This window comes from Pleurodeles waltl, chromosome 5 (genome assembly GCF_031143425.1).
Source record: "Pleurodeles waltl isolate 20211129_DDA chromosome 5, aPleWal1.hap1.20221129, whole genome shotgun sequence".
NCBI lineage: Eukaryota > Metazoa > Chordata > Amphibia > Caudata > Salamandridae > Pleurodeles > Pleurodeles waltl.
Window position 1 is genome coordinate 429,185,750 of NC_090444.1, and position 19,320 is coordinate 429,205,069.

General features: G+C 44.7%; 1 protein-coding gene across 1 annotated transcript in view; it reads left to right on the forward strand.

Annotated features, from left to right (window-relative positions):
* Nucleotides 1-19,320, forward strand: part of PSME4 (proteasome activator subunit 4) — a 1,396,200-nt gene that overhangs the window by 1,156,328 nt on the left and 220,552 nt on the right. Inside the window, exon 41 of the mRNA XM_069234194.1 lies at nucleotides 16,767-16,852. Coding sequence (XP_069090295.1) covers nucleotides 16,767-16,852 — 86 coding nt within the window. The remainder of the gene's footprint in view (nucleotides 1-16,766; nucleotides 16,853-19,320) is intronic.

The window sequence follows — 19,320 nt, forward strand, 5'->3', positions numbered from 1 at the left end:
GGAATCTAATATTCAACCACTTTTGGAGGTTATGGAGTGTGAGCAGAGAAGAATACACATCCACAAAGAGACTGGGAAACTTATTGATTCTCCGCCTCCACAGACTAAAAGAAAGCTGGCATTTCAAGACACTCTTGATATTGCTCCACCACCAGCAAAACATTTCATGCAAAAGGAGAAGCCATCACCTCCCCAGCTTTCTCCACCACGTTCGCCACAGCTTTCTTTCTCATCACCACCTACTACCCACCACCAGTATCATCACCATCACACTCCCGTACCTGTTCATAGGGAGACAGTGGACCCTTGGGACATGTGTGACTCAAACCCTATACCGTCCAATGATCCTGATCTTTACCCTACTAAACCATCACCACCAGAGGGTATTACAGTTTACCCCCAAGTTATATCTAGGGCAGCTGCATACCATTGGGTCCAAATGCATGCAGAACCTTTGGAAGAGGATTTCCTTTTTAATACATTATCCTCTACACATAAATACTACCAGTGCTTACCAATGCTTCCTGGTATGCATAGACACGCAGACGACATATTCAAAGAACCAGTGAAAGCTAGGTTTCTAACCCCAAGAATTGATAAAACAAAATATATATGCCTGCACCAACAGACCCAGTCTACATTACGCAACAACTGGCACTGGATTCTATTGTGGTCAGTGCAGCCAGGAAACAGACTAATAGTCAGTCTTCAGGAGATACCCCATCCCCTGACAAAAAAAATGAGAGCATTTGATGCTCCCGGGAAAAGGGTGTAGCTACACAAGCAGCCACCAGTGGCGTATTGCTAATTCCCAGGCCCTGTTAGCAAGAGAGCAAGAGATGAAAGGGCACATTGGGATGAAATGCGAGGATTCTTGCAGTATCTACCCAAGGAACACCAAAAGAGAGTGCAGCAAATTATAGAAGAGGGACAGGGTATTACAAATAACCAGATTAGATCTGCCCTAGACGTAACTGACACTACAGCTAGGAGAATTAATACTACCGTTACAATCCGACCACATGCATGGCTAAGGTCCTCGGGTTTTAAACCCGAAATACAGCAGGCAATGCTTAACATGCCTTTCGATACACAGCATCTCTTCGGACCAGAAGTAGATACTACTATTGAGAAACTCCGAAAGGATTCAGATACTGCAAAAGCCATGGGAGCCCTTTATACCACACCTTTTTGGGGTTACTTTTGGAAACAACAGTTTAGGGGAGGTTTTAAATACCAAACTGCAGAGGCTTCCACCTCCCATCCAAAACAGACGCAGCAGTATTATTCAAGAGGGTCATTTATAAACTCTTACAGAGGACAGAACTTCAGAGCCAGAGGAAAGTTTACTGCCTCAAAGAGTGCTACCGCACCCACAAAACAATGACTTTCCAAACATCCCACAATCCCACACATCTCCTGTGGGAGGAAGACTGCAACAATTCCACTCTCACTGGCAAAACATCACCACAGATCAGTGTGTACTCTCAATTATCTGCAGTGGTTATTGCCTAGAACTCATCTCTACTCCACCAAATATTCCCCCTTGTTCTCACAGACTCTCTCCAGAACACACTACTAAAACAAGAGGTGCAATCTCTATTACCAAAAGGGGCAATAGAAATGGTTCTCATCTTACAGCAAGGGACATGAGTATATTTTCTATATTTCCTTATACCAAAAAGGATGGTACTCTCAGACCCATTCTAGATTTCAGACCTCTAAATCTAAATATCCTGCAAGACATTTTCACTTGGTCACTCTACAGGATGCCATTCCCCTACTACAAAAACACGATTACATGACTGTGTTAGATCTATAGGATGCCTACTTCCACATTCCCTTACATCCAGCTCACTGCAAGTACTTAAGGTTCATAATATTAGGCAACCACTACCAATTCAAAGTACTACCCTTTGGCATAACAGCAGCTCCATGGGTTTTCACAAAATGTCCAGCTGTAGTAGCAGCTCATCTCAGAAGACAACACCTACATGTCTTACGTTAGCTAGATGATTGGTTAATAAAATATAGCACCATTCTACAGTGTCAACAATACACTCAATACACAATAGATAAACCACATACATTAGGGTTCACAGTCAATTACCAGAAATCTCCTCTTCAACCAGCACAGATTCAACCTTATCTAGTTGCATTTCTCAATACTCAAACGGCATTAGCCTACCCAAATCCACAGAGGATACAGGCTTTTCAATACCTCATATCACACATCCAGATCAGTCCGACTTAAACAGTAAGATTTATCATGAAACTATTCGGAATGATGGCATCATGTATAGCAATAGTACCACATGCACAACTAAACATGACACCACTGCAACAGTGTCTCTTACAACAATGGTCTCAGGCAGAGGGTCAGTTACAGGATCTAGTGTTGTTAGACCACCAAACTTACAAATCTCTGCAGTGGTGGAATCACAACAACTTAACAAAAGAGCAGTCTTTTCAAGGCCCAGTGCCACAGGCCATAATCACAACAGATGCGTCAGTGATAGGTTGGTGACCCCATCTCAACAACCTAACCTTAAAGGGGGAATGGGACTCAACACGATCAACTTACCACATAAACCACTTGGAATTATTAGCTTTGTTCTTGGCCATCAAAGCATTCCAGCCTCAGATCATACACAAGACAGTCTTAATAAGAACAGACAACATGACCACATGTATTATCTGAAAAAAACAAGGGGGGACACATTAATCCCAATTGTCTCTGCTAGCTCAAACAATATGGAAATGGGCAATTCACTATCAGATTCACCGACTAGCGGAATATATCCCAGGGATATACAACCAGCTATCTGACCTTCTAAGCAGGACGCAGCAACAAATACATGAGTGGGAAATTTACCCACATGTACTTCAATATTACTTTCAAATGTGGGGAACACCAAACATAAACCTTTTCACAACAAGCAAAAATGCTAAATGCCAAACCTTCGCATCCAGACACCCACACCCTCAATCCAAGGGCAATGCTCTGTGGATCAACTGGTCAGGTATATTTGCTTACGTGTTTCCCCCCCTCTCCCGTTAATGCCATTTCTAGTCAACAAAATGCGTCACACCTCTCTCACCATGATACTCATAGCTCCCACATGGGCACGTCAACACTGGTACACAGCACTTTTGGATCTGTCAGTAGTGCCCATCACAAACTTCCAAACAGACCAGATCTGTTAACTCAGAACAAAGGACAAATCAGGCATCCCAATCCCTGTGTACTCAACTTAGCGATTGGGCTCCTGAAGTCATAGAATTTGGATATTTACACCATCCACAAGAATCTATGGATGTTCTAAAACAAGCATGTAAACCAAAAACCAGACAATGTTATGCAAATAAGTGGAAACGGTTTGTATACTACTGCCAACCTAGAAATATAGATCCACTTAACCCCTTCGCTGCCGGGCCTTTTCCCCCTCAGGTGGCAGGCCTTTTTTTGGCTATTTGGAGCAGTTTGCACTTAGGCTCTCATAACTTTTGTCCACATATGCTACCCACGCCTAATTTGCATCCTTTTTTTCCCAACATCCTAAGGATTCTAGAGGAAATTTGCCAAAATACAGCAATAATAAGGTGTTGAGAAACAGTGGTTATTTGCAGATCTCGGAATTCCGGGGTGCCCATACTAGAATGTGAATTATAGGGCATTTCTCAAATAGATGTCTTTTTTACACACTGTCTTACATTTGGAAGGAAAAAATGTAGAGAAAGACAAGGGGCAATAACACTTCTTTTGCTATTCTGTATTCCCCAAAGTCTCCCGATACAAATGGCACCTCACTTATGTGGGTAGGCCTACAACAGGAAACGCAATATGGACACATCACATTTTTACATTGAAATCCGACGTGTTTTTTGCAAAGTGCCTAGCTGTAGATTTTGGCCTCTAGCTTAGCCGGCACCTAGGGAAAACTAATGGCCTAAAAATAATTTGGCCTCCCCGGAGAGCGACCCTTGCCTTAGGGGTAGCGCGCCACATGTAAAATAGAAGAAAAAAAATATCCCTGGTGTCTAGCGGTTTTCTACCTCCAGGGGGGCAGAAATGGCCTAAAAATAATATGGCCCCCTAAGTAGCGACCCTTTCCCAAGGGGCCGCTCCCCTTATTGAAATATATATAAAAAAAAATCCCTGGTGTCTAGTGGGCATTTCTGCTGCCCGATCACATCATGATCAGGCAACAGAAATGCTGAGAGAGACATGAAAGGAAAGGTCTTTCCTTTCCTTTCATGCTGCTCCCGCCCCACTTCCCAGTCGGAAGAGAAATTGTTTTTCAGTTCTCTTCCGGGATCGCGCAGGAAGCATGATTCCAATGAGATCGGAGTTGACCTCTGATGAGGTCAGCGTGCGATTTGCGCACTGATGTCATTAGACGTCACTGGGGGAGTGTGGGGGTTGGTCGGGGTGTAAGGGGAAGTAATTCCGCTTCCATCCCTGCCCTGTGGGGGTGGGTGGGAGGCCCATGGGGGGAGCGCTAGCGCTCCCCCCCTTGGGCTGGGTGCAAGACGAGCTGGTCTCGTCCCCGGCACACAGGAACCATGTGTGAGGACGAGACCAGCTCGCCCCAGGTATCCTTGGGGTGAAAGCATCAGTACAGTATATAGTATGCTATTTGCTTTATTTACAAAAAGCAAACCTAGCTTTTTCCTCTATTAAAATTCATTTAACGGCCAATCAGCATATCTGCAAACCATACAACATACTTCTCTCTTTAGAGTTCCTGTCATAAAAGCATTTATGGAAGGACTTAACCGCATTACGCCACCCAGAACTCCACCAGTTCCTGCATGGAATCTTAATATTGTACTCACAAGACTAATGGGCCCACCATTCGAATCCATGCACTCTTGTCTTCTTCAATTTCTTACATGGAAGGTTGCTTTCTTAGTAGCAATTACTTCATTAAGAAGAGTAAGTGAAATTCAAGCATTTACTCCAGAGGAACAGTTCTCCCAAGTATACAAACAAAAAGTAGTACTTAGGACATACCCAAATTCCTACCTAAAGTGGTTTCACCTTTTCACATTAATCAGTCAGTCGAATTGCCGGTCTTCTTTCCACAGCCAGACTCTGCTGCTGAAAGAGCTTGCCACACTCTTGACGTTAAGACTGCTCTTATGTTTTACATAGACAGAACAAAAGACTTTAGGAAAACGAATCAGCTTTTTGTTGCTTTCCACAACCATGTCAAGGTAATCCCATTTCAAAACAAGGATTAGCTAGATGGATTGTGAGATGTATTCAAACATGTTACCGTAAGGCAAAAAGCAACTATTAATAACAACAAAAGCACATTTCACTAGGAAAAAGGGTGGATCTATGGCATTTATAGGAAATATACCAGTTGCAGATATATGCAAAGCTGCCACATGGTCCACACACATTCATTCACAAAGCATTACTATATGGATGTTTTATCTAGACAACAAGCAAATGTGTCATCGAACGGAAAATGTCACTTACCCAGTGTACATGTTCCTGGCATGTAGTGCTGCAAATTCCTATGCGCCCTCCCTCCTCCCCGGGACCCTGTAGTCTTTGTAGTACTCATTTGTATATATGTATACAGGGAGTGCAGAATTATTAGGCAAATGAGTATTTTGACCACATCATCCTCTTTATGCATGTTGTCTTACTCCAAGCTGTATAGGCTCGAAAGCCTACTACCAATTAAGCATATTAGGTGATGTGCATCTCTGTAATGAGAAGGGGTGTGGTCTAATGACATCAACACCCTATATCAGGTGTGCATAATTATTAGGCAACTTCCTTTCCTTTGGCAAAATGGGTCAAAAGAAGGACTTGACAGGCTCAGAAAAGTCAAAAATAGTGAGATATCTTGCAGAGGGATGCAGCACTCTTAAAATTGCAAAGCTTCTGAAGCGTGATCATCGAACAATCAAGCGTTTCATTCAAAATAGTCAACAGGGTCGCAAGAAGCGTGTGGAAAAACCAAGGCGCAAAATAACTGCCCATGAACTGAGAAAAGTCAAGCGTGCAGCTGCCACGATGCCACTTGCCACCAGTTTGGCCATATTTCAGAGCTGCAACATCACTGGAGTGCCCAAAAGCACAAGGTGTGCAATACTCAGAGACATGGCCAAGGTAAGAAAGGCTGAAAGACGACCACCACTGAACAAGACACACAAGCTGAAACGTCAAGACTGGGCCAAGAAATATCTCAAGACTGATTTTTCTAAGGTTTTATGGACTGATGAAATGAGAGTGAGTCTTGATGGGCCAGATGGATGGGCCCGTGGCTGGATTGGTAAAGGGCAGAGAGCTCCAGTCCGACTCAGACGCCAGCAAGGTGGAGGTGGAGTACTGGTTTGGGCTGGTATCATCAAAGATGAGCTTGTGGGGCCTTTTCGGGTTGAGGATGGAGTCAAGCTCAACTCCCAGTCCTACTGCCAGTTCCTGGAAGACACCTTCTTCAAGCAGTGGTACAGGAAGAAGTCTTCATCCTTCAAGAAAAACATGATTTTCATGCAGGACAATGCTCCATCACACGCGTCCAAGTACTCCACAGCGTGGCTGGCAAGAAAGGGTATAAAAGAAGGAAATCTAATGACATGGCCTCCTTGTTCACCTGATCTGAACCCCATTGAGGACCTGTGGTCCATCATCAAATGTGAGATTTACAAGGAGGGAAAATAGTACACCTCTCTGAACAGTGTCTGGGAGGCTGTGGTTGCTGCTGCACGCAATGTTGATGGTGAACAGATCAAAACACTGACAGAATCCATGGATGGCAGGCTTTTGAGTGTCCTTGCAAAGAAAGGAGCTATATTGGTCACTGATTTGTTTTTGTTTTGTTTTTGAATGTCAGAAATGTATATTTGTGAATGTTGAGATGTTATATTGGTTTCACTGGTAATAATAAATAATTGAAATGGGTATATATTTTTTTTGTTAAGTTGCCTAATAATTATGCACAGTAATAGTCACCTGCACACACAGATATCCCCCTAACATAGCTAAAACTAAAAACTACTACCAAAAATATTCAGCTTTGATATTAATGAGTTTTTTGGGTTCATTGAGAACATGGTTGTTGTTCAATAATAAAATTAATCCTCAAAAATACAACTTGCCTAATAATTCTGCACTCCCTGTATATATGTATGTATATATTTCCATGGACATCCTAGTTACTTCGTATATATCTATATTTGTACATACACAATCCTTCACTCCTTACTTCACCCTTCTGCAGGAAAACAATCTAAATGCGCACTATCACCGAGAGGAGGAGTCATTCGATCCCGTGACTCGAAAAAATACTTCTTCAAAGAAAAACAACTTGTAACACTCTGAGCCCAACACTAGATGGTGGGATATGCCATGTGAATCTGTAGCACTGCATGCCACGAACAGATGTACACTGGGTACGTGATATATTCCATATTTTATTTATATATATATATATATATATATATCAAATCTAGAGTGTCGCTGGTGTTGCAGGATGCTCCTTACTGGAGCTGCTCTCCACCTAAATTTGGGAACTTCACAGAGTTCTCTTTTGCATAATTTATGCATCACTCTAACCCTGAAAGGGCCTTGTTTTTTATATATATATATATATATATATCAAAACACATGTATAGGCACACATTCACAATGCTACACAAAAAAATGGGCCAGATATAAAAGTGAGAATAAAGTCTTTAGTCCTTTTATGTCTGACCTGTCCCGGTTTTTGCTCCTCAGAATCTGGTCACCCTAATGTAGGTGTGCCCTCAGATTGAGAACCATGCACCCCACCCTGTGGCTGAAGGGCCTACCTTGGGGTGACTTATAGAGTGCAGTGACCGTGATATAAGGTAACCTTATATCTGGGGTGAAAGGTGCATGAACCATTTCACATAGGCTGCAGTGGCAGGCCTGTAGTCACAGTTTGCATCGGTACCAATGCCCTAGGTACCTACGTACCATATGCTAGGGACTTACATGGTTCACCAGTATGCCAATTGTGAGGTGTAAAATTTCCATATCAACTAAATTTAGGGGAGAGAATACGGACACTGAGGTACTTGTTAGCAGGATCCCATTGTACTACAATCTGAACATACTGTCACCAGGAAAAAAAAATGGGAGTAACTATGTCAGAAAGGTGCTACTTTCCTACACAGGCCTCTTCAAATCAGATGTACCCTACTCCCCCAATAGATAGACCTTTGGAAAGTAGGTATTTTCTTCTACCATCTTGGCCCTCAGATCTATAAATGCCAAATGGTTCCTCTGCCCTTATTTCCACGCTCTTTTGGATTCAATGGCTCAGGTCCTCCCTGGTGTCCCAAATGACCAACCTGTCTACACTCGAGCCATACAGGACTGTTGAGGCCAACACCACAATTTGTGTTGGCCTGGACTCCACCGATTCCATTGGGCGAACCACTGCCACCAGCATTGTCATTTGCCGTCACATCTAACTGCGGTCACTCTGTGTCTCAGGTGATGTCCATTTGTCCCTTATCGGCAGCCTTTTGATCAGACTTGCCTGTTTGGTTGCAAAGTTGATTATGCTCTAGAGTTGTTCTGGACAGCAGGCCACTATATGCTTTCTAGGCTTATCGGCCTGCCTCAACAGTTGCATTAGCCCTATCGCTCTTTCTGCCGCAGTGGCCCCCCATGCTGTCAGACAATTTGACTTCAGCAGGGTGCACAGCAGTTTTGGTGGATGCGGCATCCACAAACCTGCAGTCAGGGCCAGTGATCGACTCCTCCCCTGAAGCCTCACATGCCATACCCACCTGGTTGGAGGCAGGATCCACCAATTCTTGCCTGGTTGGCAGACCATCATGTGATACAGGTGGATCCTGCAAATAATCTAGAAGGTGTACAACTTGCTTTTCATTGCCAGTCCAAAGCACATTCTACTGTCCCCAGAGTGACTGTAGGAGGACCAGCCTGTCTGTCTTATGGCCACAGGGACCTTCAAAAGGGTGTCTATACCAGAAGTAGGTTGTGGTGGTTACTCCCACTATTTTCTGGTGATGAAGACGGATGTAGGCCTTAGCCCTATTTTAGACCTGTGTCATCTCAATGCTTTCCTCTGGAAGGAAGAATTCAGCATGCCCACATTCGCCCATGTCTTGGCTGCCCTCGACTCCGGAAACTGGATGGTGGCGTCAGACCTGCAGGATGCCTATTTCCATATGCCCACCCTGCAGGACCATTGGGGCTACCTGCGGTTCCTGAAGGGACAGGAGCATTTTCAGTTCACTGTGCACCCCTTTCATCTCACCAGCGCCTTTAGGGTGTTCATGAAAGTGATCATGGTGGTATCAGCACACCTTCAGAGGTCAGGGGTTCCAGTCTTCCCCTTACCTCAACAATTGGCTGTTAAGCGTGAGCTCATCCCTGGCTGTATTCAACCATATCCAGACTACAGCAAGCCTCCTGTCATCTTTTGGGGGTGCTAGCAATGTGCCAAAGTTTCACTAAACTGCTTCTCAGATACTTCCCTTCATCAAAGCCATTCTTGATGCTGACTGTTCAGTTTTGTGTCTTTCCCCGGAAAGGAGAGTCCAGGACATTCAGTCTATGAACCCGATCTTTCAGCCTCTGTCTGGGATTTCAGTGAGGTCCGCTCTGAGGCTATTTGGACTGATGCCATTCTGCATCCTACTGGTCAAGCAAACCCTGTGGCATATGTGGGCTCCACTATGGGATCCAAACTTTCATTGGGCCCAACTTCAAGGAGATCTCTCTGATCATGTCCAGATCTTGGAGGAGACTGTGAAAGATCTTCAGTGGTGGTTACTGTACTGGGAATGGGTCAGCAGCAACCTCTCTCCCTACTCCACCCAGAGTTGACAATGGTGACCGATGCATCCGTTCTGTCTTGGGGCAACCATCTGGTAGAGGTGGAGATCAGTTGTCTCCGACGGAGACCCAGCTCTAAATCAACTTCCTAGAGCTGAAGGCCATCTGCTTGGTATTGAAATCCTTCCTTCTGTCGATCCAAGGGAGGCTGGTGCAGATGCTTACAGACAATACCACTGCCACCATGTGGTATTGCAACAAGCCTGGAGGAGTGGTGTCCTGGACGCTGTGCCAAGAGGTGTTACGCTTCTGGGAATGCCTAGGCCATTAAAGGATCTTCCTAGTGATGAACAATCTGGCAGGATTTTTGCATGCCAGGGCTAACAAGCTCAGCCATTGATGCCTATGAGAGGACGGGTGACAGTTACCCTTGGAGGTGATTCAAGGTGAATCACGCTATTCGCAGCCACCAAGAATGTGTAATGTCAGCAATTCTGCATGTTGGAGTTTCCAATGCGCCTCTTACTAGGGGATGCCTTTCCCATAGAACTCAGGACATCTGTACACCTTCCCACCAAGACACCTCCTGCCCCGATTTCTAAAGAAGATCAGGATCGACTGGTCCCAAGTCATCCTAGTGCCCCCAGATTGGGCACGGATAGTATTGTATACAGAACTCTAGGCTTGGCCATCTGCCCTCTGATCAGGCTACCTCTCTGAAGACTTTCTGTCACAGCAACAGGGTAGGGTTCTGCACCGAGCATTCTCAATCTCCACCTTCATGAAGCAACAGCTGAAGATCTTTGACCTTTCTCCATAGGTGGTTGATGTCATCTTAGCAGCCAGACTTCCCTTGGCAAAATCTGTGTACCTCTGTCTTTGACACAACTTTGTAGTTTATTGCAGCACATTCCTGGTTGACCCTACTAAGCAAAGTTATTTGATGATCTGTTTGTTTTGTTTCTTTCATGGTAAGGCTTTGCTTTGGAAGGAAAACTATCTTCCTTTTTGTGGTTGCACACAAGCACTCATTATTTAACTCATCAGTTGTAGTGCATTTTCTTTGAAGGTCTCAAGTGCTTTCCCCGCGTTCCTTTTATTATGCCTCTGTGGAAACCTCAACTTGGTCACCACACATTTGATGTGCACTCCTTTTGAGCTGCTTCACAGCTGTCGCTTGCTGGTCCTCATCCCCAAGACAGTGTTCCTTTTCGCCATCACCGCAGCATGCAAAGTGAGTGAGCTCTGGGTTCTCTGTATTGTTGAAAGTTGTCACGGCGGGCCATGTCACTCTAATCATCACCCTGCCGGCTTTGTATGCTTTGCCTCACCCCATGAAAAGAGAAGGAGACTCCATTGCTTGGACCCCAAAAGAGCACCATGAAGCACTACTGTTCGGACTACCACATTTGTCAAGAAGGGCATTTTGTTTGTTTGAGACAATTTAGGGACCCACATACTAATAGGTACTGCTCTGGTATCTATTCAAAAGGTGAGGAATCTGCGGCTAAAAGTCTCTATCACAAAAACAAGGTACTTACCTTTGATAACGCACTTTCTGATAGAGGCTCTGCCTATCTGCCTATTCTTCACAACCCTTCAATCCTCCCTGGTCTGTGAATTTGGCTCTATCCATTAATAAGATCCCAAACCTAGGAATCCTCACATTGGGTAAAGCCAATTTGCCGCTGGGGCACTGCGTCTGAGGATGCTGAGAGCCTTGAGAGCAGCAGCGAAGGTCAGCACGCAGGAGTGGCAACAATATATGCCCCGCATGTCATTTCCAAAGCGAAACATCATCAGTGAGGAGGAACACAGCCCCATCTACCTGTGTGCAGAGGAACTGCACAAAAGTTTCCCAATCCAGTCCGACACCTGTGGAATATGCAAAAGTTGAGGAATCTGCAGTTAGAGCATTAACGAATGTACGTAACTTGTTCTTAAAGATGCTTACTCTGACCAAATCCTACCTTCCCTGGTTCCCGGTGGCTGGATGGTGGTGCTGGATTTGCAGGACAGTTCCATCTCCCCATCCTGCAGTCCCACAATCATTACCTGTGGTTCCAGGCAGGCCACAAGAATTTCCAGTTTTTCATGCTCCCCTTTGGTCTCACTAGTGCCCCTTTGGTGTTCACAAATGTGATGGTGGCTGCACTTCTTTGAAGGTTGGGAATTCCCGTCTTTCTATACCTCTACAATTGGTTGCTGAAGGCGTCTTCACCTCAGTCAGTTGTGGGCCACCTCAAGACAACAGCAAACCTCACAACTTTGGAGTTTTCAATCAGTGTGCAGATGTCATACCTGACAACTTCGCATAGACTCCTGTTCATTGGAACCATTATGGATATGGTGGAGTTTCAAGCCTTCTCTGCAGCTCAACAAGTCAAGGACATTGTTGCTATGATTCTGATGTTTAGGCCTCGGTCCTGGGTCTCAGTGAGAGTGGACTACTAGCCTCCTTCATGCTGCTAGTGGGCTGCGCCAAGTGGCACATGCAAGCTCTGCAATGGAATCTGACGTCTCAGTGAACTCAGCACATAGGGAAGGTTCAGGTGTCAGAGGAGACTGCAAAAGATCTGCTGTGGTGGTTGTTAGGCTTTAATTGGATTGGCGGCAGACCCCTCTCTTTAACCCACGCAGAGCTGATGGTTGTGACAGATGCATTGATGTTGGGTGAGGAGGTCATCTGGGAGAGGTGATCGGAGGACTCTGACCCCCAGCCCAGAACCTCCTCAACATGAATTTGCTGGAGGCAGTAAGCCTGGCACTGAGATCCTTTCTTTTGTCCATCAAGGTAGGGCTGGTGGAGGTACTCATAGACAGCACCACTGCTATGTGGTATTGCAACAAACAGAGTGGATTTTGTTGTGGATTCTGTAACAGGAGCCTCTGTGGCTTTGGACCTGGCTGAACCATCAGGGCATCGAATTGCTAGTCAACTATCTGGTGGCTGGATCTTTAAATGCCAGTGTGGACAATCTCAGCCGGTGTTGCCTAGCAGATTACGATTGGCAATTATACTCAGAGATGCCACAGGGCCACTTCCTGTGGTAGGGAGAAACCTGGCCATTGCCAAGAACGCACAGCATCCACACTTTTGCAAGTTAGAATTTCGAAGGCGATTCACACTTGGAGCCACGTTCTACCTAGAACTGACCACAGGACTCCTGTGTACCTCACTGCTTTTACCCCTCCTGCCCAAAGATCTAGTGAGGCTCAGGAACGCCTGAACCCAGATGATTTTAGTGGCTCCGGATAGGGCCAGTAGAGTGTGGTATTCTGAAATTGTGGCCATGAGCATCTCTCTTTCTATTGGGAGGGTCTTCTGTTGCAGCAACCTGGCAGAGACCTGCTTCTGAGGTTGCACAATATGCACCTCTATGCATGGAGACTGAGCAGCGATTCTTGTCTGCCTTTGACCTTTCCTGATTCCCCCTCCCAGGCCCCACCTCCCACCTTCTCTCCCAAGTTAGTGGATGTCATCTTGGCAGCTAAGAAGCAATCCACCACAATAATCTATGCTGGAAAAAGTTTGTAGCTTGCTGTACCTCGCAACAGATGCAAACCCTACCAGCATAGTTGTCTGATATACTGCTGTTTGCCCAGCAAGGACTCGCTTGTGGCCATTGTTAAAGGTTGTCAGCCCGTCAGGTTTTCTATTGATATCAAATCAACCTTCATTGCTTAAATCGCCTGTTTAGATGCATTTTAAATGGATTGACCCTTATGTTTCCACCCATACCTAATGTGAGGCCCCAGTCAGACCTCAACTTAGTTATCACTTAATTAATGTGCACTCTATTTGAACTATATCTTTTGATTTGGAAAACAATTCTCCTCGTAGCAAGAATGCCCACATGTTGCGTGAGTGAATTGCAAGCACTGTCCATGCAGCAACCATATACCACATTTTGTCCAAACAAGCTAGTGCTTCTAACAATGGCATCTTTTCTGCCTAAGTTTGTGATACCTCTACACCTGGGTCAGTTATTCTCCCCTCTGGCGCTCTTTGCTCCTTCTCATCCCTCGACAGAACACTTCCGTTGTTTGCATTCTAAAAGAGCCTTGCGCTTTTCTATCAATAGCACCAAGGATCGATCATCCAGTGAATGATCAGCTCTTTGTGGGTTTCACAGAGACAAAGGAGGGCAAGACTGTGCAGAGAACCATTTCAAGGTGGATGGTTGCATGCATCAAAATTTCTTACACACTGGTGGAGAAATAGACCCCCAAAGACTTCCCTCAGGGTTAGTTGTGCCACTTCTGCATTGGCATATTGAGTGTCGGTCTTAAGCAATCTCTCAGGCTGTAACCTGGTTTCCTTCCAGTCCTAGAGAACTTTTTACTTTGAGCCATTTCACGGACCCCTCACCTTGGGAGGTACTGCTTTGGTATCCATTCCAACCGTGAGGAATCTGCAGTTAGAAGTAGCTATTAGAAGAGAAAGTTACTTACCTTCGGTAGCATTCTTTTTAGCAGATTCTCTAACTGCTGATTCCTTAACAGGCCTTTCACCTCCTCGTTTAGTGGAACGGACTCTTTCTTCACCTTTAAGGGTCTTAATCTAGTGATATGCCCATGGTCAAAATTAGTTAAGTAAGGGTTCTGCGTCTGACAGCGTGGACAGAATTCAGAAAGAAACTTACATCCGCGTGCAAGGTGGCATCATTTTTGAGGCAGGATAGAATCAATGCAAAGCTTCACGATGCCACATACCAGTACGCGAGGGAATTGCTGATAAAATTCTCCTCATCCAGTCTAGTTCCTCCAGTGTGTTCACAAGTTGAAGAATCTGCAATGTATCCACCAGGTATAGCGTTACCAAAGGTAAGTCACTTGTTCAGTAACGTAGCATCTGCTGGAGTGGAAAGTGACTTAGCAGACTTGCTAAGCAGGTCACATCAAAATGTCCACGAATGGTGGATGAATCCCTAAATACTTTGGATGTGTGTCCAAAAATGGAGCATGCCTACAGGCTTCTCTCTTTGATCTCTTGAGCCATTTCTCTTAGTACAACTTTGGAGTTTGCAACTAGGATCTGGTACTCAGCACACTGGGAAAATACCCCTGCTTACTTAGATCTTGGTCTAGCAAAGACCTCTTGACTTGTAAGGCTGTGAATATTCCATCACCAAAGAAACTCATGGAGATGTCAGAGGTGACTTGCTCATGTATGAAATATGGCATTAGGATAGTGCCACACTTGCATGCCTTTATATCCTCAGGCACCACAGCTCCTCCAGTACTTGAAGAAAACAGTAGGAGGTATTAGGTGCCTTTTACTTGGTCTTCAGACACCACCAAGGTGTGAGGTAGCATGCACCCAAGGGGCTATCTGAAGAGGAGCTTTTCCCATTTTATTGCCAGGGCCATTATGAAAACTGAGATCAGCTATTTTTGTTGTAGCTACAAGAGACTGCAGGCTTACAAACTCCAATGTCCTTGTTGCTGAGGTGTTGGAACAGTCATTCCCACCTTTCACCCACTTAAGGAAAGAGTGGTCGTTGGAGGATGTAGTTCAAAGACATTTTCTCTCAGAAGTCACTAGATTTTGATCCTCTTAGCATTTGATGTTCCATCCTGCTAAAACCCTTTGCGATGACCTTCGAAAGCAAGGTGGATTCTGAAAACCTAATTCACCTAAAATTCAGTGAGCCTTGCTGTATAGAGCCTGGAGTTCTCAAACCTGAGGATGTAGAAAACATTATTTCAGCAACCTTTCTCTAAAAGGTTACAGGCATGAGCATATATATTTTTTACATTTAATTATCGTTTTTATTGACATACAAACAAAATATATTGTAAGGGCATGAGCATATTTGGTCCAACCCTTCTAGGTTTTCATTACAGTTGTCTTAGTCACATATTTCCCACTATCTACAGCATCTTGTGATAGGAATGTTCATCATCCTATTTCACAGCAGCCTATGTTCTCTCTGGAACCTTTACCACAGGTACCGTCACCTTTACTCTCCCTGGTGCCAGTTTCTGAAATCAGATACCCATGTTGCACTCTGTGCTTGCCTTCAAGAAGAGGACAAGTCACATAAGTAAGAGCCTTTGTGACCCTCGCCTACTTCTCAATTAAGTACTGACTCTCCCTCTGCCCTGCACCTCTCCAAACTATTAACACCAGGATATATGCACAATCTTAAATGTTCTGTTCTTCCAGTTCTTACACTCTTGTGCTGTATTATGCATTGCTTTGTTGCCATCTGTTCGACTTGCGCCATATCCCTGCAGATGGGTACATATGCACTCTTCTTCTGTATCCTATTTTCATGTTCAAATCGTTGCAAAGGCAGTACTTCAGTGGCATGTTGCATGCTTGTCTTTAATTATAAAGCCTCATCCCATGAGTCCCTTTCTCCTCCTGCAGAATTAAACAGAATAACAACCCAACACACCAAAGTTTGAAGTAAAAGGCATTTGTGGTTGCTTGATGTCTTTAGAATGCTTGACTGGTGTTGACTGACCTATATGGAGTCAGTGTTTCTAGCGGTGGCTTAAAACTCAGACTACACCCTGGTCACAAGGCCCATTGTGATTAGTACTTTTTGTGGGTTGCTTATTTTCTCATGCAAAAGTTACAGCTTTGGAGATCGGGCAAAGTCTCACTTTATGATAGGTGTAAGCTCCTCTGAGAGGTCTTCCCAGTGTTTTAGTAGTGTTAGCGTAAACAGTTTAATCAAATTTGTTTCTTTTCATTAAGTTCTAACGTTATAGTGCTGAGTAGTTTGTGTTGTTAGATGCAAGACACTACATAAAATGTTGTGTGTCTTGAAATGTAGTATGTGTTATCAAAAAAAACTTGAAGGGTTGAATATCTTTACTGGCAAATATGGTTGTTGTTGAAGTGAACTATTTTTTGGTCATTATTCATAATTGTAACTCACTGTAGATGAAGTAGTTCATTAGCCATTTCTATCAACTAAAAAAATCAATCTTGATTTGTGCTTTTTCCTAGTATTGAAGTGGTTAATCGCAAGTGCAGGAAGACTGTTTTCTACAGCTGTGCCAGAACAAATACAGCTTTTGCCTATCCTCTTCAAGGTACACAGTGTTTTTAGCTCAGGCAGTGTTTTTCAGTAAAATCAATTGTCAAATGTTCAATGTATTTGAAACTCTTGATAGATGTATTGAGAAAAATAAGATGAAAGCAATGGATAACATGAATGGTACAAATGTTTGCATATTTGGCTGGGTGGATGTTTTTGTAATCTCCTCTGATCTACAGTCTCTACCTATGTTGCACTAGAAATTATCTCTGCAACGAAAATTCTTCTGTCCGTACATCATTGTTTAATGCTCCTTTGTTCAGGTCTGGCTTAGCTTGGCTATCCCCAGGAAGAATGGTAGTTGCCCTTTGCTTTGGGCCATCTCATTACTGAACAGCTTATTGATAACCCATAAATGTTTATACAGAATCTTCATCACATTTGTAGAAAGCTGGCTATCTATGCAGTGTACCAAATGTAGGGGTGCACTATGCATATAGTACAGGCAACCCTTATTCGTTTACAGGATTAAAAGTGACAATCCCAAAAGCTCTCTATTGTGGTAGTGTGGGCGAGAAGTTAGACTAATCAGAGGGCAGTGCTAAGCATTTTTTAAACACAGTCAGTTACAGAGACACACACTCAAGAAGGAACACAAAACCAATGTTTAGAAAAATAGTTACTTTGTTCATATAATGTTTGAACACCTGAAAACTTCAAAGAAGATATGTACTATTGCAGTTGTTTCGATTTAGCAAGTAAAACTTTTACTCAAATATACTTTTACGTGGTAAAGGTTTTAAAATATTTTTACTGCAGGAGGGTCCTTGCATACAGTTCCCAGGGGTCCCCTGTAGGTTGAGGAGTGCTAGGTGGCAAGATAACTAGGAACACCAGCAGTACAGTTATACCTGCCCTGGGATGTCCAGGTCCAGTGGTGCTGGTTGAGACAGGTGCGTTGAGGGGGGTCCATCTAGAAAAAAGACTGCAAAGGGGGACTTGTGTACAAGTCCATGAGCTCCCAATGGGGTCTTGGTCTGTGCGGGTCCTGGGAGCAAAGGAACACCGTCTATTGTCATGGACCTGGGCCGGGGAGCTTGGGTGCGGCGGGCCTTTGTCATTGGTGCTCCTGAATCATGGCACTCCCCAGATCTTTGGGAGACTTGTGAAAAGAGGGGAAAAACAAGGTAGGGGGCCACTCTCAGGGTGGCCTCTGCGATGCTGACATACCTCTGCAGCAGGTCTCCGATTGTGGCATTTGAGTCTGGTCTGGTCTCAAACAAGCATTGATAGCTGCAAGGGATCTGGTTCCCTGGGAAGTGATGCAGTTTGGCTCTGGTAGGTCCTGGTGTCTTCTCACTTAGTGGGGAGATGGGTTGATCCTGCTGAAGCTTGGTGACCTCTTTATGGCAGTTGCTGCATCAGTGAACCCGGTGGTCAGCAGAACGGTGAACCAGGAATTGCAGTTGGTGTCTGCAGAATGCTGAGAAGTGGCTCCTCCACTCAAAGAGAGATGCTGACAGGTTGATGAAGTGCTGGGGAACCTCCAAGGCTTTTGGAGTCCCCACTGCTGCAGGATGACACAGTATGTTGTAATTGTCGGGACAGAAGCGGGTATTCAGGCAGGGTTTTATGCTAAAAGTCCACCAGTCATCCACAGTTATCACTCTTTCAACTCTTCATTGTCCTTTTCTTCTTGGGTCAGATCAAAGTAAGTTCCTTGTGTCAAGGTGCCACCTAAATACTCAATTTAGGGGTGTTTTATGGGAGTGAGGGTTAGTAGTTTTAGGAAGCTGGCTCTCTATATAGTGCACTAAAATGAAGTACACTGTGCAGAGAGTTGAGTGGATCCCCAGTTGGTATTGCAGAGGCAAAATTCGATAGGACTAATGCTCAATTTTGTGGTAGTGTGGGGAAACAGTTACGCTGATCAGAGGGTAGTATTAAGCATTTGTTGTACTCACAGAGGCAATAGATGAGACAAACACTCTAAGAATAAATCCAAGACCAATACTTAGTGCAATTTGCAGAGTTCTCACAATGGAGGAAAACAATATTCAGCAAACAAAGAGTTCACAACAACTTACCAAGCCAATCTCAGGGAGTTAAAGTAAGTACTGGGCATTGATCAGAACCACACCAGCAGGTCACACCGGGCAGCACTGTGGTGCCCGGGTGCATAGATGCAGTAAGGCACCCCTGCCCATCGGTTTCCTATGGGAGTGTGACCCTGTGACGAATAGGTAGCATTCTCTGTCTGGGAAGCCAGTCAGTGAGAACGAACAGGTAGATAGTAGACTTGGGGTGCTCGGGGGCATAGGTGCATCTTGGTCCTCTTCTCTTGTGCCTAAAAGCAACAGATGCAGGTGTCTCCTTAGGTGTCAGGTTTTCGTGTCCGGGTGCGGTCAGGGGATCCTCTGTGTTGATGCTGCAGGCATCGTGGGGGAGTCCGGCAGGGGTGGATCCACAGTGGACTGAAGCTCAGGTGAGCCGGGGGACGTCGTTTGCCCCAGCGGCCCACCT